Genomic DNA, 25520 nt, shown 5'->3' on the forward strand with positions numbered 1-25520 from the left:
ACTGATATGGGGTCAGATTTCATCCCTCTGACTAATGATCTTTGCACCTTAGAAATAACAGTGATTGGGCCTTCCTGGTGGTGCAAGGGGTTAAGTCCCAGCACTAGCAGCACTATGAAGCTATTGGCAGCCACTGCAGCAATAAGTTCAAGCCCCTGCCAGGGAGCTGACCCACGTGGCACAGCAGACCTCTCCTATCTTGCCTGCTGCTCCCCTCAGCAGTATATTTCAACCAGTCTGCCTGTTCTGCTCCCCACTCTGTCTCTGGTAAATCTTCTCAATCCCTATACCCTACCTCTTATATGCATAAATAAAATAAATCTTAAAGAAAAAAGAAAGAACACTGACTTCATAAACTGGGAAATTACAATCGCTCCATTTTACTGGATGTGTATCATGTCCAAGTGCCGCTCCACATTCACAGGTACCACCTAAAGCTGGCTCTAGCATCACCCCACTTTACTGAGCTTCAAGTGGTGGAGGAGGTGAAGCAGAGGTTAGGAGCAGTCTGACTGGAGAGCTCATAATCTCATCTCTTTCTCTTCATGAACCTTCTAGCAAAGGGGTTTGTTATGAAGGCCAGATGAATAACATTTTCAATGAGAAAAAGCCAGTCCACTCTTGACACAAGTTGGGTCTGCCTTTGTTTGTATCTCACACTGTGCCTGCCAGCTGGGGTGTTGCAGGATACAGACTGAGCAGAGCTGACTGGGATGAGGGGGGCAGGGAGAGTTGGGATAGCCACTAGACCATGAAAAGAGGTCCTCGGTCAACTAATTATGCACACCAATGCAGACAAAAAAAAAAAAAAACTGGAAGGAATATTCAGACTGTGGGATCACCCAGGAAGGGACTTCAAAGACTGCTTAATAGACTAAAATTACAAGATCAATCAGAATGACTCCCCACCCCAGCCCCCACTAGTATTAACTCGGAGATGGGACCCTTCTCAGTCCAGCAAGTAACGCTTCTAGAACACAGAAAAATAATGTACAACAGTTTTTTGATATCACAAATGTTTCTGCCCTTATTATGTGGTAAGAGATAGGCAAAAAAAGTTAGACCCAGTTGCTCTGCAGGAGGGGCTTCTAGACGGAGTGTGGAGAGGGGGGAAATGATGAGCAAATCAATAATTAATAACAACAGAAAGAGCTAAGACTTACTTTATGTCCAGTCCTATGTTAAGTGCTTCCTAAGCAGCAGCTCATTTCACATGCATAGATGCTGTCCAAAAATAAACACAGTATAATTGTTCCCGTGATGTGAATGAGGAAATGGAGAGGTATCTTGCCCAAGGAGGTGGAATCTGGACAGAGACATCTGCCTCCAGGCCCCGCCTTCACTGTTCCCCTCAGCTGAGCAGAGAGAAGAAGGTGGGCAGCTTGGGGAGGCAGGACAACCAGATCCCCTGTGCCTAGAGCAAAGGGGATCCAGTGCCCACACTGCTGATTCCTGGAATCTCAGCAGTTAGGACAGTAGAAGTTTCTGTCTTCCTTAGCTCACAAAAAGTCTGAATGTCAGTGCAGCACAGGCAGGCCCGGGAAAGTGCAGCTGCGGAGGAGGCTGGGTGTAGCAGCTCTGCCGTCTCTCTGCTTGCTCCCCAGGTCAACTTTGACCTCTGCCAGAATGCAGAAGAGGTGGGCACGGGAGATTTCACCAGGAAGGGGCACACCCAGAAATGATCTGCCTGTGGCTCCAGCTAGAGAGGCAGGGGCAGCAGGAGGGAGGAGGCTTCAAAAGGCAGCTGCTGTCTGGGCCTCCAGCAGCTACTGTGCCTACAGAAAGAGAGCACTGAGCCATGGGCAGCCGTCCCCACACAGTGGAAGCTGCAGTCCTTCTATAGAACTGAGTATGACTCGAGAGAAGTAGAGGGGGATGGGAGACAACGGGGACAGAGAGTGAGACAAGGCCCACACGAGCCCCTCGGAGACTAGACTTTATCAGTGGACTCCACTGTCAGTCTATAGGCAAGTAGTGACTAGGGCTGACTGGTATGCTGGGAGAACCAGTCTCATTGCAAGTAGAGAGATGGCTTAGGAGAGGAAACTGGACAGGAAACCTGTTAAATGGCTGCAGTTGTCTGAATGACAGATGCCAGAGTGAGAGGTGGGCAAGGCAGACAGATGTAAAGAAGGTCCCTACCTAGCCCCCATCTCTGCTCACTTCCAGTGTACCTCCACTTCTCAGGCTTGCCCCACCTCCGCCACCACTTGTCCAATTTCCCTGCTGATCATCCACAAATCAAGGTGCAAAGGTCACCGCCTTGGAGAAGTCCTCCCTGATTTCATCCCCCATCTCTATCCCAGCTCAGTTCCCTAAGATAAGCCAATCAGCTCCTATCCCTCTCACTGCACTTGGCAAACTTATTTGTGATTATTGGACTTACATATTCATCTTTGATGTATAGGGGTTTTGGTTGAAGGAAGAAAATCTATCAATATTCTCTCCTGAATTCTTAGGGCCTAATTCAATGTCATGGGCAGAGTAGGCCCTCTTTACATATGCGTGAGATGAGTCAGCAAATAAAGGGAGTGAAACACAGCTCTGGGAACTTGTAGCACGTTGGAGAAGAGCTAACTGCTGGCTTGTGTGGCTGAAGAGATGGGGAGGCCTTTCATGATTCACAGTGATTTTGTTTTCAACAAAATGTTCCCCTACATTTTTATACCTTTTCTGCTAAGACTGAATGATAGCCAATATATCAAAATCCTACATTACACTGAAAATCCCTACTGAGCCAGACGCTCAATTTAATGTGAGACTGATGTATGGTTAATCAGTCATGTAAGGAGGATCACTGGGACAAGACTCAAATGAGGTGTAGGGGCCTCGTGGGCCTCCTCCACTATAGATGCTACCCGCCCCCTTCTGTGGTTTCTCCTTTCAAGTAATTTGACTGATGCCGGGAAATGCCCCATCCATAATGAATAGAATTTAATAATTGAGTGGTAGCCATTTAACTCTGTCTAAAAGTTAAGTTCTGCTTTCCTTTCCAATATCTGTGGCCCATCTTTGGCTGATCCCATTCTCTATTCAATGAGACGACAACCACAGTAAAAGGACTGAGAACTAGGAAGCATCAAGTGTCAGACACAGATGCAAATAACCACACTGTGACAATGTATTGCTCTCCAGAATTGAGCATATGCCCAATCAAACGTTGCAGGTCACAGCAGCTTATTATATGGGATTGTCAGCTAAACCCTTGATGCTAGGTTCTTGCTGTGCACCCCACTTGGCTGCTTATTTTGTTGACCTTTCCTTGAAGAGATTGAAAGTACCTTTTCAAGGTTTTAAAGACTTGATTAGGGACATTACCCTCAGACCATCTAGTTGTGGGATTGTCAGAGGAGAACAATGTCTTCAAAGAGGTGGCGGAGCAGTATAGACTGGGACAATTTCAGTGAGAAAGTAGACTTCTCTGGATGGAATTATTTCCCTATACTTCTTCAAAACTATAGATGAGGCTGACATTTCTTATACTCTGTAAATTCATCATCCCAGTTTTTGATCAAAATCAGAAGTCTTGGTGACATTAGAACTGCATATTTAGTATTTACTCCGCTTAGGAAACTTTCATCCTAACTAGGTGTAATCTTTGTCATCTCATCTACATTAAGTCAGGAAAAGTATTCCTGTCCACTCTTCTGACTCTGTGTCATGTTCATACTTAATACTGGATAAAGGTGAAGGAATAAGGAAGGAAAGAATGATTTGAGATCTCTCAATGTTCTGGGTTGTTAAGTAGAATAGATTTTGGTGTCTTCCAGAAGAGGGTAAGAGCATAGTTCTGCGACTTGTGTTTTCTTCAGGGCTCTGTGGTTTTCCACAATGAAGAGAAAGGAGGCAACCCAGAGAAAGTAACCGTTAATTTCCTATGGCTGCTGTACCAAATGACCACAAACTCACAAACCAAACGGATTTATTACATACAATTCTGGAGAATTGAGGTCAAAAATGGGTTTCACTTGGCTAAGTCAAGATGTTGGCTAATATCACTGTGTTCCATGGGGAGGCTGCAGGAGAGAATCCCTTTCCTTGTCTCTTCTGTCTAGTAATTACGCACGTCCCTTGGCTCATGATCTTGTCCTCCATTGTCAAAATCATGGGCATAGCTTCTTTAAATATTGTTCTGACTTTCCCACCTCCTTCTTCTGTCTTTAAGGACCCTTGTGAATTCATTGGGCATCTGGATTATACAGAATAATCTCACCATCGCAAGGTTCTTACCTTAATCACATTTGCCATGTAGCGTTACATACCCACAGGTGCCAGCGATGATGACATGAAGGTCTGTGGGAAGCCACTGTCCTAATTACCAACCACCGTGCCCCAGTGGTTTCTTTTATCAGATTTGTCTGACAATGATGAGAAGCACCTCCATTCCTCCCCAGGACAACACAATGTAAAAACAGTTCCCTCCCCCATCCAGGAAGCTTCCTCGCCTGAGAACTTTGGCTGCTTATCTTCTTGGGAGGAATCTACTTATCCCTAGAGGGACTCACTGGTCTTTCCATGGTGGGGCAGTAGACTGATCTGGACTCTCCTTAGCACTTGTAGTTTTTGTATGAAAGAGACAACTGCACCCCAGCCTGGGTAAGCACTCACATACATGGATATGCACTTGGCCAGGTCTTTTCTCTGATAGTAACATTGAACTCAGTGCTGCATGCCACATATCAGATCTTGGCAGGGAGAAACAGTATTTAAGAAGACCCTCTGCTGTGAGAGAGGGGTGATACCACCACACCTTTAGACTTTAGGCTAAGCCAGACCACACCATTCTGGTCCAAGATATGTCCTTTACTTTGCTGCTATGAGACTACACGAGACATCCATGAGAAAAATCATGACAGAAATAATTGCATCTACTCTAACAATCTTGTTGAGAGTGTCCATTGCATATCAGAATGCATTTCTCATGACCAACCTAGAGAAATATTGTCCCAGCCTGAACACCCAGTATTACTTAGTTTTTCCCTACGAACTGGTTTGTTTCCATCTGATGGCCCAATGAGTCACATGGCTTGTGAGGCTGCTCATTTCTCTCTACTTGCAGACAATAGGAAGGCTGCACAAACTGAGAGTTCAGTGCGTCACCCAGTCAGCAAAGCTTTAGGCTACCACAGCTTGCATCACATGCACCAATTCACATCTCTCCCTTTCCCCTCTACTGTCCTCTTTCTTCATCCCCTTCATCTATTTCACATACCAGTTGTTATTCTTAGAGTATCTGGAAGCCCAGAATAAGGAGCAATGAAAACTTGTATTTCATGAGATTTTTTTTCTTTTTTTTTGTGAGACACATAACTATGATGTAGCTCTTTGTTCTAGAAACAAGCAAATGAAAAAATTTAAAAGCATGAAAGGAAACACACTCAGCACCAGTGTTCAGCTCCTGACCCTCAGCAGAATGGAGTTCGGTGCAACCATAAAGACTGGTGTTTCGTTGGTAATACCGACATCAGCCTCTGATGCTCTGTATGCTGTGCACATCAGGATCATAAACGTCAGCATTCTAAATGGCTTGCTTGATATTAGCAGATTCAGTGGCACGGAAATCCAGTTCTTGGCTAAGGGACGTTTAGTTTTTATTATATCTTTACTCATGGTCAAAAGACATCAGCAAATTTGTTAATGTGATTGAAGATATTCCTTTTAAAGCATCCCTAAAGTTGTATGTCTTGGCCTTCATGTTTTATATAGGAGCTTGTCTTCTTGGAAAGGAAAAACAGAAAAGTGCTTTTCCATATGGAAGGTTTTAATAGTTGTAAAAACCAAGAAAAAAACAAAATTAGTGGTAGTGTGACGTCTAGTGAAAAATTCTTTAAGATGGAACCAACCATAAGAACTCATCTCTGAATGCAATCAGACCACAGCCTCACCAATGCTGAGACCCTCTCTACTGCTTCTAGATGATGAGGCAGAACCTTGTCTTATTAATTTCAGTGCCTATAGAGTCCAGAGCATCAGATGTATTCAACACTAGTTGAATGAATGACAAATCCCTCTCCTCAGGACCAGGGTTCACTCCAGCCCCAGCAGACCATGACAGGGACACTGTGCTGCCATGTGGTGGGCATGGGTGCACTGAATGGCTGGCACTATGAGACACAGCCAGGGATGAGATGTTGGTTATTTCTGAACTCCATGGCAGAAATTTCATTTCCATTATTTGCCCCCTTGTCAAAGACACCCCTGACAATGACATGCACTCTCATGGATATACTTAGGTTTACATGTGATTGCCAGTGTGCTAATCCTACCTCCATCCAACTCCCGCCTCCCCCCAACTCAAGAAACATCAGATGCAGATGAACAAAAGTACCATTAATATGTGCACAATATTGAATCAGTGGCACATTACTGTAAAAGTAAATCATCATTTTGGCATTTCAGGTAATATTAGTAGCACATGACTGATGAGGCATCTCGCACTGACAGACCAAATATCAGTAGTTCACTGTGACACCAGGTCTGAGGGTACTTCTCTTTGAGGCTCCCCCGTCCCAACATAATCATGTTTATGAGTTCCACCCTTCATCAGAACATCATCAGAACCATGAAGGTCATCCTTACTACTGATCAGAGCTCATGTAGGGATATCACTGGGTGTTCTTCCACAGTCACCATCGAGACCTCAAGGAAGAGGACTTAGACAAAGCCCACTTACCACGCCTCCGCCAGCGGAGTGCACCAGCACAGACATCCCTTCTCGGAGGTTGGCGACTTCAAAGAGCATCATGTAGGCTGTGACGAAGTTCATTGGAAATGCAGCAGCCTCGGAGAAGCTCATGTCATCTGGGATCTTATAGACAAACTCCATGGGTGTGCAAACCACCTCTGCCCATGCATTGTAGTTGACAAATGCCATGACACGGTCCCCAATCTGGTCACAGAGAAGCAGAGATTAGTGGAGGTTTCTTAATCTTTTTTGAGGGATTTCTCAAAGACAAATAAGATTCCGATGTAAACTATTGATCCCTTCCCCAGAAAACCTGCAGCAAACCTTCAAATACACACCACTTCACCTGCCTCCGAATTTCAAGGCATTTATGGTGTTCTGAAGTCCATCTATGAAAACTTCCCTGGGGCTATAGAAATCAAGTCCTCTACCCCCTATCCTTGTGTGTAAATATACTATGCCCATCAAATAAAATAACACACCACATAAAATGCACATGATTTTACTAACTCAACCTCTCATCTAATCTTTGTTTTACTGGTGAGGAGAACTCAGCTATGAGTCAGGTTAAAGGAGAAGAACTAGAGGGAAAATCTAGTCTTATTAATTCTCTGCAACTCCAGACAGATTCCCTGACTGGCTAGTCACTGTGGTGTTGGCATCAAAAATGAAGAATCACCAGCAGCAATGGACAAAACAATGGTATATCAGAAATGCAGGAATCTAAGTGGAGAAGACTGCCCAAGATCTGCCCAGTTTAGAGGAAAAAGAGCCTGCCTGGGGATGAGGAACAACAGTTAACATTTACTGTGGCTGAATACTGTGTTCTTTTTATCAGTAGTTGAAACATAGCCAGACATCATGCAAAATAAAATGAACAATCTTCCCTTTTGGGTGATTATGATAGTATGCTAAGTTTTTTTTCATAGCATATCATTATAAAAGGTAAATACTAATATTAATAGTTTGCATGAGCTGCCAAGATATAGTTAAATGGAACCATTCTTCTATTTGAGATATTAGTGTGACTTCGAAATACAATACTCAGACTGCTCAGGTCATAGTGAATTCTCAGTAAATGACTGGCTTTCATCTATGTGTGTTGCTATGTCTTCTTAGAATTGATCCTACTACTTTATTTTCTTTGTGGCCTAGCTGTTCATTTCTACTCCTATCCAACACAACAAAAGCCTCTTATGGTATGGAATCTATAAAAGCCACATGTCCCTGATGAATAAACATATATTCTGTAGACATTTAAGTGGAGGCAAAGAGATTAAAGCACATACCCAAGTTATATAGCTAAAGAGTTGCTGGGCCAGGTAGACTGACTCCAGATACAAATAATTAATTCATTCCACCTGAGATAAGTGCTGCTAAGAGGCCATAAATTATATAAGATTGTACAGTGGCATAACCTACCAAGCTTGCAAATATCAGCTCAATGTTTTAAATCTGCTTCCTTAGCTCTAAAATGGGTGTAATGTTAGGAAAGGGTCCTCATGAGGACTGGATTAAACGGCACACTATGTATCCCCAGTAAACTGCACATAAAATAAAGAACGAGCAATCAAGGTTAATGACTAATAGAACAGCTTGGTTCCTGACCTCATGGAGTTCAGTTTAGTGATCAAAGCTGAATGTAGACCCACTCTGTTTCACAAAGCAGAAGTAACTGTCCAAAAGAGAAACAGACAGAAAGAAGAGGAAGTCCCACTGGTTGGGAGTGTCTCAAATCCCTACAAGGGTTGAATACCCAATGCAGTATGTTGGGAGCATCATCTTCTATAGAGTGATTTGGACAGAGGGTAACTGAGGGCTAACACAGTCTTCTCTTTTGTACAGAATCATGAAAACCCAGATACAGGCCTAGAACCAGAGTCATCCAGGATCAGAGTCACCCCCAGTGTTAGCAGGGTGCAATGAAGAGACTGCCAGTCACCCTGATGGCAGCAGTCAGTCACAGGAGGCTGAAACACCAATTCCCTTGCAATCTTGCCCTTTTTTCATAATCAAAATGACAAAAGCACTAAATCATGGCATCAGCTCCAGCCTCAAAGTCCAAAAGTAGGCAGCTTTTCCCCACAAAAATATCTAATTCACCTCATAATTTGAGCCTGCTCAGAAAAAAAAAAAATAGCCCTGAGCCCCAATTATATCTCTAAGGATGTGCCACTGGCAACAACTTTTCAAACCTCCCTTGCAGTTGATCAAACCAAGACTGCTTTTCCACATGTTGTTGCATAGAATTCCATGTCCAAGATGACTGAAAATCTTAAATCAAAATTATAGAGGGAATACTAGCAGTGGTTTTCTCCCAAATCACACTCAGACTGGAACCTGGGGGCAGTGTCTTTTATTTGTTTGTATAGTAGAAAGCCACAGGGGGTGGAGTAAAGGAGGCTTTGGTCATAAGCAAGCCAAGGCTAACTAGCAGAAAGACCATAACTACGGGAAATATATATATTAAATGTGGTAAATCCTCCCTCTAAACCAAGGCCAGCAACATGCCTGTGTACTCTTCAATCCTAAAATAATGGGTTGCATATCTAGTGTGTAGGATTAATGGAGTCAGCCATGTGATCTTTGCCTCTGGGGCCATGTGGAGGAATGAAAAACATAATATTTCTTATAAGTGGCATGTTCAGGGAGGGATCATGCAGCCTCTAGTAATATTGCTTACCTGCCTGGGGGCAGGAAATATAAAGTCATATGAAAGAGGGGGAAAAAAGCTCATTTACTTCTTTCTCAATATTTTTCAGCTATATTATCTGGAAACCAATGACAAAAAAGACCGACAAGTGGAGTGAGTTCTCCAGATATGGCCCATAATGAATGTGAATATTTTCAGAGTGTATGGAGGCTTAGAGGCATTGGGCTCAAGTTCAATTCCAAGGGCACTTGGACGTTTCATTTTACCCCTAGGAGTTTTCCTTCTTGCTTTTAGAATGGCAGCATTTACTTCGGGGGACCGAAGTAAAGATTGTGGGATTGTAAGAAGAAGAAAATTGTTCTAGTGACTTGACTAGGTGCAGATACCACTTACTACCTTTCTCACAGAAAACTACTAAACCTCATTTCCAAGAGAATAATAACAATCTATAACACAAAAGGCTGTATAACAGCAAGACTGCAAAGACAGATAACTTGCCCATATTTCTGGTAGGATGGTTTCTCAAATGTCAGTTTTTCCAACTCCAAACTACAGCAGTTTTTATTGCAATTGATTTGGCCAGTTTTTGTGGATTCTATTTGATTTATAATACCATGGTAGGAAGAATCATATATCTTTGTATTAATTAAAAAACTTTATGAGGGTAAGTTTGAGCATGTACAAACATAATCAGAATAATATAGTAACCCCTTTTGGTCCATTGCTGTATTCCCAAAGCTGTCAACACAGCACCAGTTCTGTCCCATTGTCAGGTACCTCTATCTGGGCTTTAAAATCTTCATTCAAACTGCTACTCCCATGATGTCAGAAATGAAGACATAAACTACCACTTAAATGCATCCATTCATTAGATATTTAAAGGAACCAATGCAGAGACTATTTATCCCCAACATCTGTGTTTTGTAGTGGCTTTGAGTCTGAGTTGATGGGAAAATGGAAACCAGGGGTCATGGCAGTGAGTCTGCTCACTTAGTGAATGTAGGCCAGGTACTGTATGAATAACTGGATTAAGGGGATCACGAGATTTCTCCTGGCCACTCCACCAGTCTGTTGCCAACCAAGTTAGTACTTGAGAAAAGCACAAGGTATTAGGAAAGTCCTATCATTCATTAAGGTTATTAATAAAACCAAATGAAGATAACATGTATCATAGATCATTTCAAACATTTTTGCATCATCTTTTACTATCTTAGTAGATTCTAGATAAATATTACTCTTCTACTCAGAAGCCAGAACATTACCTCATATCCTTTCACGCTGTCCCCCAGAGCTTCAACAATCCCAGAACACTCAAATCCCGGCACCAGAGGTGTCTTGGGTGGGTTGTCAATATTCCCTTGTCGCACCATCAAATCAATGAAGTTTAGACCACTGTGAACAGCAAGGGAAAGAGAATTTCAAAGTGAAGTTCAAAAGAAAGCACTCCCTGACTCCTTTTCTTCCCTCCCCCTTCCTCTTTCCACCCTTCTCTTCTTTCTTTATAGCCTAATAGTAACACTTAGCTAGATATCACCAAGAGAGCAGAATTCATTGATCTCTATAGTAAGTAATGCTTTTCTGGCAGTTAAGGTTGCAGATGCAGAGTTGACCCCCTGTGTTTAAAGACACCTACTGACAAGCATGGTCATTAGCTATTCTTGCACTAAATTGAAGATAAGTACACTAGGAAGAATAAGACACATTGAAACAGCCTGACACAGAGCACTCAGCCAGAGAAGGAGAAAGAAGATCATGAATGTCAAAGGTAGCGAAACCACCATTCTACCTCAGATCATCACTCAAATGTATACTAGTGTTGGTGGGGAATGTGGGCTGGACCAGCCCCTGTTTAAAACAGAATGTTGTGTTCTCAAAACATCAAACACAGACCTAGCATATGACCCAGCAATTTCACTCCCAGAGAATACAAAAATCAATTCAAAGGGATAAATGCACTCCTATGCTCACAGCAGCACTATTTACAATAGCTAAGGAAACAACCTAAATGTGCAAGGATAGATGAGTGGATTAAGAAGATGTGGTATATATACACCATATATACCATGTATACCACATACCATACATAACACATATATGTGTGTGTGTGTGTTTATTCCACAGTATGAAAACAAATGAACTCTTGTCATTTGTGATAACATGGATGGAACTGGAGAGGACAATGCTAAGCAAATTAAGTTAAGAGAAAAATACCGTATGGTCTCACTGACAGGGATAACATGGAGGAAAAGTAATTAAGGGTCAGACAAAAGCAAACCTGTAACAAACCCTTGACATCTGACTAAAAAACCAAGGCAACTGGCAGTGCCTTGGAGTGGGAGTGGGGGAAGGAAGTGGCCCAGCAGAGCATGGTAGAAGACACTGGGGTCTTGGGTGACTCTGTCACAGGGGCCCAGCAGAGCATGGTGGAAGACACTGGGGTCTTGGGTGACTGTCACTTACAGTCCCTTGACTTGAGAGGACACTGGGGCTCTTATCTTTGGGTTTGTATGATTCTGTACAAATGAGGATGTTTGTGTTAGCCTTCGGTTACCCTCGGTGCAAAACAACGCATTGATGATGATGCTCCCGACATGCATGGTCGAGCATGTGGAGTAGAGCGTGGTAGAGGACTGTAGGGGCACTGGCGGTGGGCACAATGTCAAAACATACATTTGCAGAGGTTTAACACTATGACTCCTAGAGCAGAAACAACAATATAAGCCAACTTTACCTCAGTAAACATTATTGGAGGGAAAAAATCTCAAACTCATACCAGCCCTGTGCCATAAACAGCACCATCATGGTGACTGCACCACCAGACTCCTCTTGGTCTGGGCACCACACTCAGAGAAGTGCTGCTGTCCTCTTTTTTTTTTTTATCTCAAGATTTATTTATTTGTGAACACAGAACTGGGGTACAGGCCAGAGGCTCAGGGGCAGCGAGAGGCTTCACCAGAGACAGAGTGGGGAGCAGAACAGGCAGAATGACGAAATACACTGCTGAGGGGAGCAGCGGGCGGGTCAGGAGAGGTCTGCCACACCATGTGGTCACCTCCGGGGCAGGCAGGAATCGATCTTGTGTGGAAATGGCCCTGGCTTCTCAGTGCAGTGCTTTAACCCGCTGCGCCACCAGGGAGGGCCACTGCTGTCACCTTTTTAAGGTGCTTTGAGTCCTTTTTGGAAGGAGGCAAAGTAGAAATTAATAGACGATGATTAAATAGATAAGAAAATAAAAAGCTCTCTTATTGTCCTCTAGAGCAGTTGAATTTTTGGATACTAAGCCAAAAGATTATTTTATCCTTGCTAAGTGCACCCGTATTAAATTAGGTTCTGCATTCCAATTTGTGAGGCTCTTTCCTGGATCTTAATCCTTTCATCCAAAAGAAAAAAAAAAAATGGCTTTCCCCCTGTATTTTTGCTTTCAAAAAATGCAATTATCATACCCTTGACTTTGATGTCCAAATCACAGATAAAAATATTGGAAAGCTGTCACATCACTGGTCACTAAAGATGTTATGACGAAAGCTGTCAGAAGCGACTTAACATGTAGGACCAGCTGACATACATTAAGTTTGTTCAAATCATGAGCTCCTATGATTCTAGAAAATATCTCCAAGACACTTCGAATGCATGTGTAACAAGCACTCACACCATGTACTCACAAGTATTACACACTAAGACCACGAGTCTTCATTCTACATGGACAGAAGCAATGGGCCCTCCGCCCCCCACAGCAAGGATTGTTGACCTCATGGTGGGGACAGGCTGACTGGGCCTCTAGTACATTCATTTTCTGGATACATGTCAGGGTCATCATGACATTTTTCCTTTTTTATGCCATCATTTCTCCTAAACATGTGCAGCGGCCCCAACTCGCGCCTCTGGCCTAGGCTAATATGTTCATGTGCCCCTGGCTTGAGAATGGCACCAGTGGCCCCAGGGCAGCTTACTCCCACAGAGAATGGTGAAGAAGACATGGACCTTTCTGAGAAGGGTTCTGATACCTGGCTATCAGATATCTAGCACCCTCATTCTAATTTCACTGATAATGGGGCCTGGGGAGAAAAGGAATTATCTTGGAAACTTCGATGGAATGCTTCTGAGGCAATAGGCACCATGCTAAATACTATGTCGGTGTGAGATCTTTGCATTTCTACATTGCCCCTGACATGCTAAGAAATCAGTGATATCACCATGGAGAGAATGGAACTGAGGCCCACCAAGCTCTACAAAGCCAGGGTGGAAGGCCGCCGTGTAACTCAGGAGATAAGGACTTGGCAAGGCAGGCTACTCTGCTTTTGAGAAGCATAACTTAGCTTCCCAGCTAGAGAGAGGACATCTCGCCTTGCCTGTCACCCAAGCATTCACTGTATACAGAGCATACATTAGTTACACTGGATGTTCCAAGAAAATAGGGAGCTCCTGAAAATTATCCTGGAGAATCCAGAATTGTGAAAGCTGGCTTTACCGATTATAAGGTGGTGTGATGAGTGGTTTTATGGGCATATGAGCAGAGAGATCACATAGTCACCATCATACAGAGATACCTATGTGGTCAAAACATTCATGCCCAGAAAATTTCCCCCATCCAAACCCCTCAAAAAAATCACTGTAGCGTGGTCCTCTGCAATGCTAAAGCTAAATTCCAATCCTCAGCTTTAGCCTTCTGGCACCTCTTCAAGTAGGCTCTGGATTTCCTTAAACCTTAAGTTTTTATCATATGAAAAACAGAATAGTAACCCCACAGTAGCATCCTGTGGAGTGGGCTATGAAAAACGGAATAGTAACCATCCCTCATTTTCCCAGAACTGAAGTTTCTTATTTGTTTCTTCATCTCACCTGGTAACCTGAAAATACCTAGATGAATAGCAATGATCTCAGGGAAAAACCTTGCTCACTTCTTTTTCTTTAAGTTTTCTTTAAGCACCACTTTTGTTAAATCTCAAGCCTGTGTGTGAGACTAGACTGACACAAACCACCATGAAAAGAAAAAGATACTAGATGTCTAAAACAAGGACACCATGCATACAAATCTCCAAGCCATTCCTCAAGTGAGAACAGCCAGAGCTGTCCTGAATGGAGAAGCCACCCAGGCCCCATAAGACTGCGAAGAGTGTGTGAGGCACCAACTTTCCTGTCCTGGCATTCCTGGCACTGGTCCATGGTGAGAGGATGCACCAGAGACAGGGTCTGAAGCTGAACAAGCAGATTTACTGAACTACACCAGGGGGAGCAGCAGGTAAGAGAGGAGAGGTCCACTGTGCCATGTGTGGGTCAGCTCCCTGATCGAACTCAGGCCATAAGCATGATAGTCCTGAGATTTAACCCCTAGGCCATCAGGGAGGCCCGGAAGCCTGAACTTTTCATTTCAGTTAACTATTAATTAGCATGATTTGCCAGAGAAGGAAGAAGTAGCAGAATCATGAGCCTACTGTCTTCCTCATAGACTCTGAGCAACTCCAAGACAGTGTTTGTCATAAAATCCATTTTTCAGTCTCCACTACTTAGGGCGCATTCTAGTCACCTAACAATGGTTCCTCTACTGAAGGTGTAAGTAGAAAAATGCCTAGAAGCAAGTCAAGCTCTTTCCGTCCTCCTTCTTGCTAAAGAGAAGTAACTCTTAGCCATGCTTGTCGGCTACCTCATTGTATGTACAAGTGTAGTGGTAAGTGGGAGAGCTGAGAAAATCAAAGACCCGCTTGACCTGCTTGGAAGGTACAGGAATAGACTTAAAAGATGAGCAAGGACAGATACGAGAGACAGCAGGGGTGGGGCTTGAGGGTCAGAAGAATTTGAAAAGCCCAGGGAAAGAGTTTGGAGGGAACAGGAGGCATTAGGAGGGTGTACAGGGATGAGAACATTTTTGAGAAGTTTTTCTCTGTAGAATGGTTCCAGCTTTGGTATTTTCTAAAGAACTCAATAGAATTTGACAGACTGTTTCAGTTATTTTGGAAGTTTGGGTTCTATTCAAGATAGGTCCAGTTATATCAGGAATACAAAAGGAAAAAAAAAAGATTAGGTAAAGGAAAGTAAGATGTTACAAAAGCAAAAGGAGAAAGTTGAGTCTTCTGCAGGTGCTACTGGCTGAGAATAGTGACTCTGAGGACTCCAAAGGGAGGGTAAAACATGCCTTTGCTATTTATTTCCAAAGAAGGTTCTGGAGCATCAGAAGGTAGATAACCTTGAGTGGACTGTTTCTGGAAGGTGTGCACACTGCTAACTGCTTTTCACATGCCTAGTTCCAGCTACAAGGTGTTGAGTCAGTTCATCACAAGGTCCCCAATCAGAACCATTTTAGTGAGTTTTTCTGGGAAGATGAAGAGAATGCAATTACAAAATCTTTCAGACCAATCATAGGAACAGTGGATTTAATAGCTCCCCACTAGCTGATTGAGCTAAACATAGTGTAGATAAATGAAAAGTGATTCTTTCTGATCATAGACAAAGGAACCTATATTTTCAAAGAAATAGGTAACTTGATGAATCGTCTATTTAAAAAAGAAAGGTGTCTATCTTGGGAGAATCGAACTGGGCTATGCAGTGTGCAGTTTGAAAGCCTCATGAGACTATTGGGCCCAGGTCCTACCCTACCAAGTAATTAATGTGCATGAACAGTACGTGCTTTCTTCGGGTATGGAAGTTGTGCGTCAAGATCTCATCCAAAGAGAAGAGTGAGTTGGAGATGACAAGGTTGGAAGACAACCTATGTGGAACAAGGGGATGGCTGGATCCTGACTGTGCTCCTTGCCACCACTCAGCTTGCCTGTACATCCCATAGGCTGGCATTCAGCACAAAACGTGACAAATGGGTGCAGGACTACAGATACGAGTCCTGCAGAAAGATGCCAGCACCCATCGCAGCTGTCTCTTCTTTATGAGGTGTGTGATTTTTAGCAAGTATCTTCACTTCCTTGATCCTTTCTTCATCTAGCAAGTGGGCAGTATCACAGAAACACCTAGGAGACACCTCCTATGCTGTGTTTGTGGGCACAGAAAGTATTCAGTAAAGGTCACTATGATGATAAGGATGATAAATAATTCTAGACAAAATGCCATTACTAACCAAACAGCAGGCACACTAAGTACAGAAGGGGGCATGTGCTGCTTGATAACCTAACCCCCCACCCCTCACCAAATGGGGTGAAAATGAGGAATACACTGGCACTTTCAGTGTATGGTAGGACAAGCAGCATGGGGCGGTGGAAGAGGGTCTGATCCTTAAGAAAGGTGTGTTTCGGCCATACCTGGTGGCGCAGCGGGTTAAAGCACAGCACTGAGAATCTAAAGCTGCTTCTGCATGAGTTCAATTCCCGCCTGCCCCGGAGGTGACCACATGGCGTGGCAGACCTCTCCTGACCCGCCCACTGCTCCCCTCAGCAGTGTACTTCGTCGATCTGCCTGTTCTGCTCCCCACTCTGTCTCTGGTGAAGCCTCTCACCGCCCCTGAGCCTCTGGGCTGTACCCCAGTTCTGTATGCACAAATAAATAAATCTTTAAAAAAAAAAAAAAAGAAAGGTGTGTTTCTGGGCCCTCCCTGATGGTGCAATGGTTAGGACGCAGCACTGTAAGCTGGCCACAGCCGTGTCAATGAGAGTTTGACCCCCTGCCCTGGAGGTGACCCACATAGCACAGCAGATGGCAGACCTTTCCTGTCTCACCCACTGCTCCCCTCAGCAGTGTACTTTGTTGACCTGCCTACTCTGCTCCCCATTCTATCTCTGGTGAATCCCCTAACTGCCTCTGTACCTCTGGCCTGTACCCCAGTTCTGTATGGATAAATAAATAAATAAATAAATCTTTAAAAAAATTCTTTAAAAAAGAAAACTGTGTTTCAGAATCTCATATACCAGCCTCTAGGAAGTCCTGGCAACTACCTGGGAGGCCCTGAAGGGTGTAGGGTGGGCAGCCTGAACCTACAAGGAAGTAGAGTCATGGACACACTATTTTAATGTGGGGACACCCTCCCACCCCACACACAATTGTTTGAAATCTGTATTTTTCAACACATCTCAATGCCATCAAGGTGTCACTGACATATAACTGTACAACACAATGATGTGTATATGTACTGCACAGCAGTCACCACAGTGAGTTGAGTTGAGTTAAATGCTGTTTTAACATCCAGGCTGGGGGGCTCTGGGCTCCCTTGGTACACAAGCACTGTGGTAATGGTTGAGCAAGTACTGGGAGAACTGCAACATCTGGAGCAGCACAGCTGGTTCTCCCCAAGGGCCTTGGCTTCCAGCATTCCACGGAGCCCAAGTCAAGAAGGAGACAGCCAGAGATCCACATTTCCCAGGCAAGGAAAAGGAGTTACTGGAGAGTTTAAAGGTGAACTTCTGGTTTCAAGAGAATGGATTGTGTTAAATAGTTCCTTTGGAATTCTGTCAAGTTCTCACCAAAAGACCCCCATGCTGGGAAGATGTAGGCCCCTCAGGTGGAAGTCTGGGATGAGGAAGGGGATAGTGTGGCCACACTGGCTTGGGATGGCCACTGTTTGTGTTAAGAAATAAGAGTCACAAGTGACATGGAAACTTCTGCAGAAATGTACACCTAACATTTGGAGGAAAGTCAGTAATACAGTTACTCACCCCCAAACACTCAGTGATTGCCTGCATGAGTCTAACACGAGTCTTGTCATTCATCGGTTAAGTGATAATAGATAGTTTCTGGAATTTCCAGGATTACCAAAGAGATGTAAAAGATAATGGACCTTGAAGTTGAAAATACTATACATGTCCTTTAATATGATTTAATAACTCTGTGCTGAGAAATGTAAGGTATCAGGACTGGCAATGGACTGCCTTCTTTAGTCCCTCTCTGATTCATTTTTTTCAGGGTGGAGCGAAGCGTCTCCTATCCCGTGGTGGCTACCATTATGAGCAGTCTGTGTGTTTCTTAGCCCCACTGTGTGGTAGCTGTCCTCTGTCCATACATCTACAGCCCCTCTCCAAGACACACACACACACACATCATACATTCCTGATGGGCTGTAATGATGATGCCTGTTCTTCTAGGTCAGAGTAGGAGGCATGAGATACAAATGTGACCTATTACAGCAACTCTTTCAGTCTGGCCAACAAAGAGTGAAAGAAAGACAGCGGTTGCATGTGATTTGCAAAGAGCTAATTAGATTCACTTCTTAATATATGAGAACTGGGAGGGAAAGCTCCCTTTGCACTGGGGATTGCTGAACTTGTACAAGGCAATCACCTAGAGCAAGAGACTGTCATCTTTCCTTGTTTCAAGAAGGAAGGTGACCAGAGTAGGCACAACTGACACTAACTCATGAGTACAGAGAATGTAAATGATGAAAGATGAAAAGGGAAGGGGAAAATTTAGAAGTTCAGGGACAAATTCCTCGTGGAGGCCAGCAAGGCTGAAATAAAGAACAGAGAAACCACAATAGGAAAGCAGACTTCCTTGTGAAGATCTCCACTTGGTACAGTTCTGGCACACAGTAGAAGCACAATAAATTTTGGTTCTATTTCTTTTGTTCAGGAATTCACCTGAACTTTCTTGTATACGTCACATGCTAACTGGGCAACTTTTGATGTTAGGGTCTTATATCTTTTGGGGGACTCATGTGGAGTCTGAATAGAGACACTAACCAGAGAACTTTATCAAGTATGGAGGGATTTTCTAATGTCCCACTTCTTGCATCTCCTCCCCTATCATTAATATGTGTTAAACATGTGCTGTATGATACAGACTTCTTTCATTGAACAAATATGAACATACCAGCATCTTGACTAGATAGATACTTCAGATGCATTATCATTTTTATCTTCACACACACTACTGTGCCTTATAATTTTGAGAGCCTATAAAATTAAGTCATTTTCTTAAGGTTGTGTAAGTTGCTAGAATGATCAGATTCAGGATTTGAATTCAGGTCTGTTTCACTTCAAGCATTAACTATTTCAAGAAGCATCCTTTCTCCCTTTGTATGCCAGTTCAAGAAATGAGTCACAGTCATTCCTCTCACCAATGATAATTACCCCTATGGGGCTCAGGGGACCTCTGCTGTATGAAAAATTCAGGAATAAGGGACCCAGTACTCTCACTTGCTAAGGGGTTCCTGTTTTGGGAAGTGCTGATTAGCAAGTCGGTGACCCCATAGTAATTCTGGGGACAAGGCTTGGCGCAAAGGTCATGCGTGACTGGTGAAGGTGACTGAGGGCAAGGCTCATGGCCTGCTGTCATCAAGAAAATAACATGTTCACAGATGACACAGCCCTACACTGGAGCCTCTATTTTTGTCTCCTGAGCCTTCAATTGTTACATTTATTCATTTTAATACCATGGCTCCAAACGATTTTCTGTGTGAGATCACACACAGAGGAATCAAACTAATTTGAAATTACATGCCTGCTGCCCTTTCTTAGGAAGAGCCTCTTCTTGCTTCTAATTAAGCTTTTACTTATATGACAAATGTCAAGATGCCAGAAAAGATCCCTATTAAGAATGAGATGTGCTGGGAACTTGGGGTCATGGGGCACTCTTTGCCTATGTCTGGGTGAACTCAGTTGTCAGTGCTGAATGTTGGTGTTGTGCCCCAAGGTCATGGGGTTTTGGTTCTTTTTGATAGAGGGTGAAGCCAATTCTAGGGCTGGACTATCTGTGCAGACTTCGATGTTAGAGAATCCCCTGCTCCAGCCTTGGGGTGGGTAGGCAGAGGGCTGGTATGAGAATTCAACAGATCAACCTAAATTCATCCCCAGTACTGGGCACAAGATTCAAATGCCAGACCCAACTACCTGATGTGAGTGTAGTTGGTGGGGCACAGCAAGACAAGTCACCAGAGGATGAAAATAAGTCTCAGTTCTGTCTTTTACAGTCCAAGTGGCTTAGGAAGAAAGATAACCTTTATTAAAGGAAGCCCCAACTATATAGACTTCTACAGACTCTCAGTTTGTGTTCATAACCAACCACCAAGTGTGGTTACTGCCAAGAAGTGGCAGTGGGCAGGTGGAGAATGCCACTGGCTGAGGATCACACAGACATGGTGAGACAAGGTTGGGGTCTGGACTCGGATCTCGGATCACATGCAGCTTCTTGTCATTTCCACTTCATCTTTGAGCCCCATTTTCCTTTCTCTGAAAGTAGGGAAGATAACTTTGTGGGCTTGTGAAGATCAGGTGGAGGAGGGTCAAGTGGATGAGACAACAGTCTGCAAGTGAAGGGCGGGGTGAGCACAAGATTCAGCCATCAAATTGTTTGCCCGTCCTACAACATGACCACTGGGTTCTGGGCCAGACCTGGAACTTTAAGATCAGACTGCTATTCACAGGAGCCCACTCTAGGTTAGATGTTCTCTAAGAGATTCTGCCCGCCCCCTCGCTGTGAATTAGAACAGAGGTCCAGGACTTCCTTTCTTCCTTAAATTGCTGGGGAGACAAGGAGCCCATTCAACTATTGAATGAAGAGCAGATCTAGTCCCCATGACCAGCCCTCACCAGGATCACACATGGAGAAATGCAAATGTCAATGAAGAATGATCCTTGAGATGGTAACTCTATTATTGGGGCTCAATGTGACTCTCATCTGAGGCATCCTTTCCTGTCAAATCCTAACATCTTCATGCAGCACAGCACAATTCAAAACACATTGTTCCTGGCTTGGATTTTTAGCAATCTTCCAAGCAATTTCCCAGTTTTACAAACATCCATGTCATCTAATCTCAGACACTCCATGTCTGTTTGAATAAACACAGGAGGTTCACATTGGCCACATTTCATTGGACTAGGTTTATCAATGACAGTTTAATGCCCTGTTTTGAGGGACACCAATCACTCAAGTATCCAGTGACACAATATCTTGATGAAGGCAAAGGGATGAAAAAAGGACTTAGTGTGTTGTGGGGAGCCAAGGAGAGATGATGGTGTTTAATCATTGTGCCTACTGTGGGTCAACAGCCACAGGAGTTTGTTTCTAGATGGATCCCCAAAAGATAGATCCCCTACAATTCAGAAATGGAGGGAAAGTGAAGAAATACAATGGCTACGGGGGGATGGGGAGGGAGAACCAGGTGTCACTGTGTTATTTTGAGTCTGATCAGTTATACCTCAAATCAGTCGGCCAAATGTATTCCTGGTTCTTTGCTATATTTCCCCAATCTTGAGACACTCTTGTCTTCGTATCTGTACATCTTTAGCGCACTGGTCTCTTGCACTCGCTTGCTGGCACACGTGCTCTCTCTCTTTCTGTCTGTCTCTCATGTGCACATATGCATATGCTTCTGTCATTGTGCCTATCTCACCCTCTGACTACCAAATATAGAGTCCAGGAACAACGCAGCCTAGGATTTGCACACTGCTCGTCCACTTAGCGGTTTGGGGTCTTAACATGTCTCTGATGGCCAGTTTTCCCATCTTTAAAATGGAGATGGTAAGACTGACTGTGTGCACTTAGAATTAGGATACAATGAAACAAAGAACAGGGAGCAGGCCGGTCAGCTTCTGGATCATAACAAGTGCTCAATAAAGGCTCCTTTCCTCCCCTGGCTCCAGTGCGCTTTACCCTCCTGGTATATTGGAATCCCACCCATCTGCTGACTTCCTTCTGCCCTCGGCCCATTTTCAGATCAGCCATTTTTCATCCAACTTGTCCCACTCCAGCCATTTTGTGTGGCCTCTCATTGTAAATCAGTCTAGGAAAATAAGTGTCCCCAATCCATTAGTGCCTCTCTACCTCAAGCCAATTTGAGCCATAAACCAGACAAGGTCTGTTAATGGCCACTTAAATACATTCCTGCAGTCCAACTTAGAGACCCTTGGCTTAAGCCCTACCGGTCCCTGGCCTGGAGGAGCTCTGCTGTGACAATACTGTGGGCAGCAAGGCTCAAACCTGATTCCTCGTCAGGAACGGGCACCACGCACTCTGGTTTGCCCAGGATAGTTCCAGTCTGTCCTGTTATACCAAGTAATTATGAACCATGTTACTTTTCACTATCAAACGAGTTCTCATTTTGAATGATAAACTATACATAGTGTCTATGGAAATTGAAAATAACAATTTGAATAATAGTCACCCTGATTTACTGACCACTTTCTATGTGGTAGGCATCATCAAAATGGTCTGGATGCACTGACTAACGCAAACTCCATCATTGCACTGTGAAGGAAGGTGGTATGATTTGTACCACTTTATACACCAGGAAACTGAAGTTTAGTGTAAAAAGCATGGTCAAGATCAGCCAGGGGGAAGGGCACTGTTTGGGCCTTGTGCGTCTTCTTCCGTGAGGAATTGTCCTCATCAAACAAAAGTCATTCCCTCATTCCCTCTCCCCACTCAGCAAGCAGCCCACAACAGAGTGACCCCATGGTAGGAGGGCACCACAGGCATCCCCCTTTGCTTCAAGGTCAGATTGCCTCTGTGGCATAAGACCTTCTGGTGGATCCAGTTAAGACCAAATTTTGCTCCTTCCCTCAATTAAGCATACCTACCTGTCTCAGGCACAGCCTATGGGACCAACCCAAGATAACCAATTAGCAAGTGACAGAGCTGGGACTCATGTCTAGCAAGGTCTCCCCCTTCATCACTAAGCAGATGTGACATGATACTGTCTGTGCAATATCCATGAGTAAAATAATGACCTCTGGTGATCAGGTAACCCAAAAATATGTCATATTGGCATAAGGGAACAAGAGTGAAGGCAGGGTCCTCCCTGGTGGTGCATCGGGTTAAAGCGCAGCACTGTGAAGCTAGCTGCAGCAGTTTCAACACAAATTTGATCCCCGGTCAGGGGGGTAACCCACATAGCGCAGGAGACCTCACCTGACCCACCTGCTGATCCCCTCAGCAGTGTACTTTGTCAATCTGCTTGTTCTGTTCCCCACTCTGTCTCTGGTGAATCCTCTCACCACTCCTGCACCTCTGACCTGTACCCCGGTTCTGTGTGCATAAATAAATGTATCTTTAAAAAAAAAAAAGATTGAAGGCAGCCACAGCTACTACTATTTAGTGCCAACAGTGGAGCACTCTGTCTTGCATCTGATCTCAACAATACCACAGCATTACCTTTTATCCCCATTTTACATTTGAGGTACAGAAAACTTGGAGAGTTAAGAGAGATGTCCACCGTAGATAAGAGATGGTGGGGTTTGGGATAACTTCCAGGTCCACTTTTCTCCAAAGGACACATGTGTTTCCCACTTGGCTACTGCAATCACATGCTGTGAAATTTGTCCCATGAATACTGAAATGAATTCTCCATCAAAGCTGATATTCCTGTAACAGCTCTGCTACCCCTCTACTCCCCCCGCCCCCTATGATGGTTTCTGAGCTACATTTGACTATCATGTCTTCACTTGGGGAAAGTCATATTACTCTGGAAAAGAGCCAGGGACTGTTCTCCTAAACCAGACATAGAAAGATCGAAAGCCATATTCATTGAAGAAAGAAAGAAAAGCAGGTTTATACGCCAGAGGTCAGAAAGGTGAATCACATTTCTGGTACCTGTCTCATGGAGGGAGACAACATAGAATAAAAGGAAAACTACACCATTTTAAGGAGATAATGGCCAGTGTTCCAATCCTAGATTTATCTGTGTGAGGATTTTGACAAACGACTCAACATCCCCCAGCCTCATCTTGCTTTACCATAGTACCTACCTCATTTTACCATAAACGAAAAAAGTGAGTTACTTTAAACTACTACTTCCTCTGCTGCTTCTCTTCCATTTCCATAAAATCCATAGCATAACCAACTGGGAACCTCCTTTCATATCTGAATAATACTAGCTGAGATGGCTCTTGCTTTCTCAGCAAAGAGCCTATCTAATGGTAAAAGGTTTCCATTAAAAATAAAGAACAGGGCCCTCCCTGGTGGCGCAGCGGGTTAGAGCTCAGCACTGAGAAGCTAAAGCCGCTTCCGCATGAGTTCGATTCCCGCCTGCCCCGGAGGTGACCACATGGCGGGGCAGACCTCTCCTGGCCCGCCCGCTGCTCCCCTCAGCAGTGTACTTCCTCCATCTGCCTGTTCTGCTCCCCGCTCTGTCCCTGGTGAATCCTCTCACCCTCCGCATGCCTCTGACCTGTACCCCAGTTCTGTATGAATAAATAAATCTTTAAAAAAAAATTTAAAAAAAAATAAAAAAATAACAGCTAAAAGAGGGGCCTTCCTCCAAGAGACCATCAACTAATTCATAAAAATAAGAATGAGTCATGCTGGCTCCTAAGCCTAAAACTTCTCATTAACGAGCACCTTTGGCCAGCCAGTTCCATACCAGCGAGCAAGGAAGAGGCCACAGGGCAACCCTCATAACCTATCCCAGCAACCCTCCTCCCCTGAAACCCATGCTCTCTTCTTTTGCAAGGCTGTAGTCCAAATGCCTGACTGTCTTGCTCTGCCGTCTGTCTTGCTCAGCCACTGGCAGGGTGTAGGGAGCCTGCAGTGGGTTAGGCTGATGGGCGTATGCATGTGTGTGCGTGTGTGTGTGTGTGCGCGCATGTGTTCAGCTACAGTGATGAACAGACTTGATGTGCCTGGCTTTGTAAATCAATTTCCTGGCCTTCATCTTGACATTTATTATTTCAAAATGCTTCAGTTCCCATCAGCATTAATGCAAGTAGCACAAGACTACTTGCACAAGAGAACCCAGACCAACTGGCACTGCAGGGGATGCTCTTTTCATTAAGAATAGCTTCAACGTTTTCACTTTCTGAATATATATTCTTGACAGAGTTTGGAACAACCCAATCCTCAACTTGGAAGGAGATTTACAAATTTTATATATGTGTACACACACACCCATACACATTATATTTTGGATTGGTGGCTAAGGGGGAAAAATATTAATTAAATACCCAGTTTTAAAAAGGCAACAGTCTTTTACCAGTAAGTGAAGAGATAATGTTTCAACATTCTCCCTCCACACATCTTTTGTCAGTTCGTTCAGCAATAACTTATTTAAGGATACTGTGCTGAGCACTGAGGATTTACCTGTGAAAAGGGCAGACATAAGCTCTGTCTTCTGGGATTAGTCCATTTGCTTCAATGAGAGTTAACAGAATAAAACCGTGTAATTCTGGTTTGCAAAAGCCTCTTCCCTTACCCGTAATTCCCTGAGAGAGGCCCTAAGAGCTGAGTTGAGAAACAAACATGACCATATACTAATATGAAGAGCCAGCCAGAGGTCAGTGCCTGCTTCTTCGCCAGCTGCCTGTCACTCTGGCTGGG

At 43.9% G+C, this 25520-nt stretch overlaps 1 protein-coding gene across 1 annotated transcript in view; it reads right to left on the reverse strand.

Annotated features, from left to right (window-relative positions):
• The window catches only part of VAT1L (vesicle amine transport 1-like), a 125214-nt gene that overhangs the window by 98110 nt on the left and 1584 nt on the right, over positions 1 to 25520 (reverse strand). The window contains exons 2-3 of the mRNA XM_004690359.2: positions 10601 to 10730; positions 6674 to 6889 (exon numbers count right to left, since the gene is read on the reverse strand). Coding sequence (XP_004690416.1) covers positions 6674 to 6889; positions 10601 to 10730 — 346 coding nt within the window. The remainder of the gene's footprint in view (positions 1 to 6673; positions 6890 to 10600; positions 10731 to 25520) is intronic.

This window comes from Condylura cristata, unplaced genomic scaffold (genome assembly GCF_000260355.1).
Source record: "Condylura cristata isolate star-nosed mole 26May11 unplaced genomic scaffold, ConCri1.0 scaffold00028, whole genome shotgun sequence".
NCBI lineage: Eukaryota > Metazoa > Chordata > Mammalia > Eulipotyphla > Talpidae > Condylura > Condylura cristata.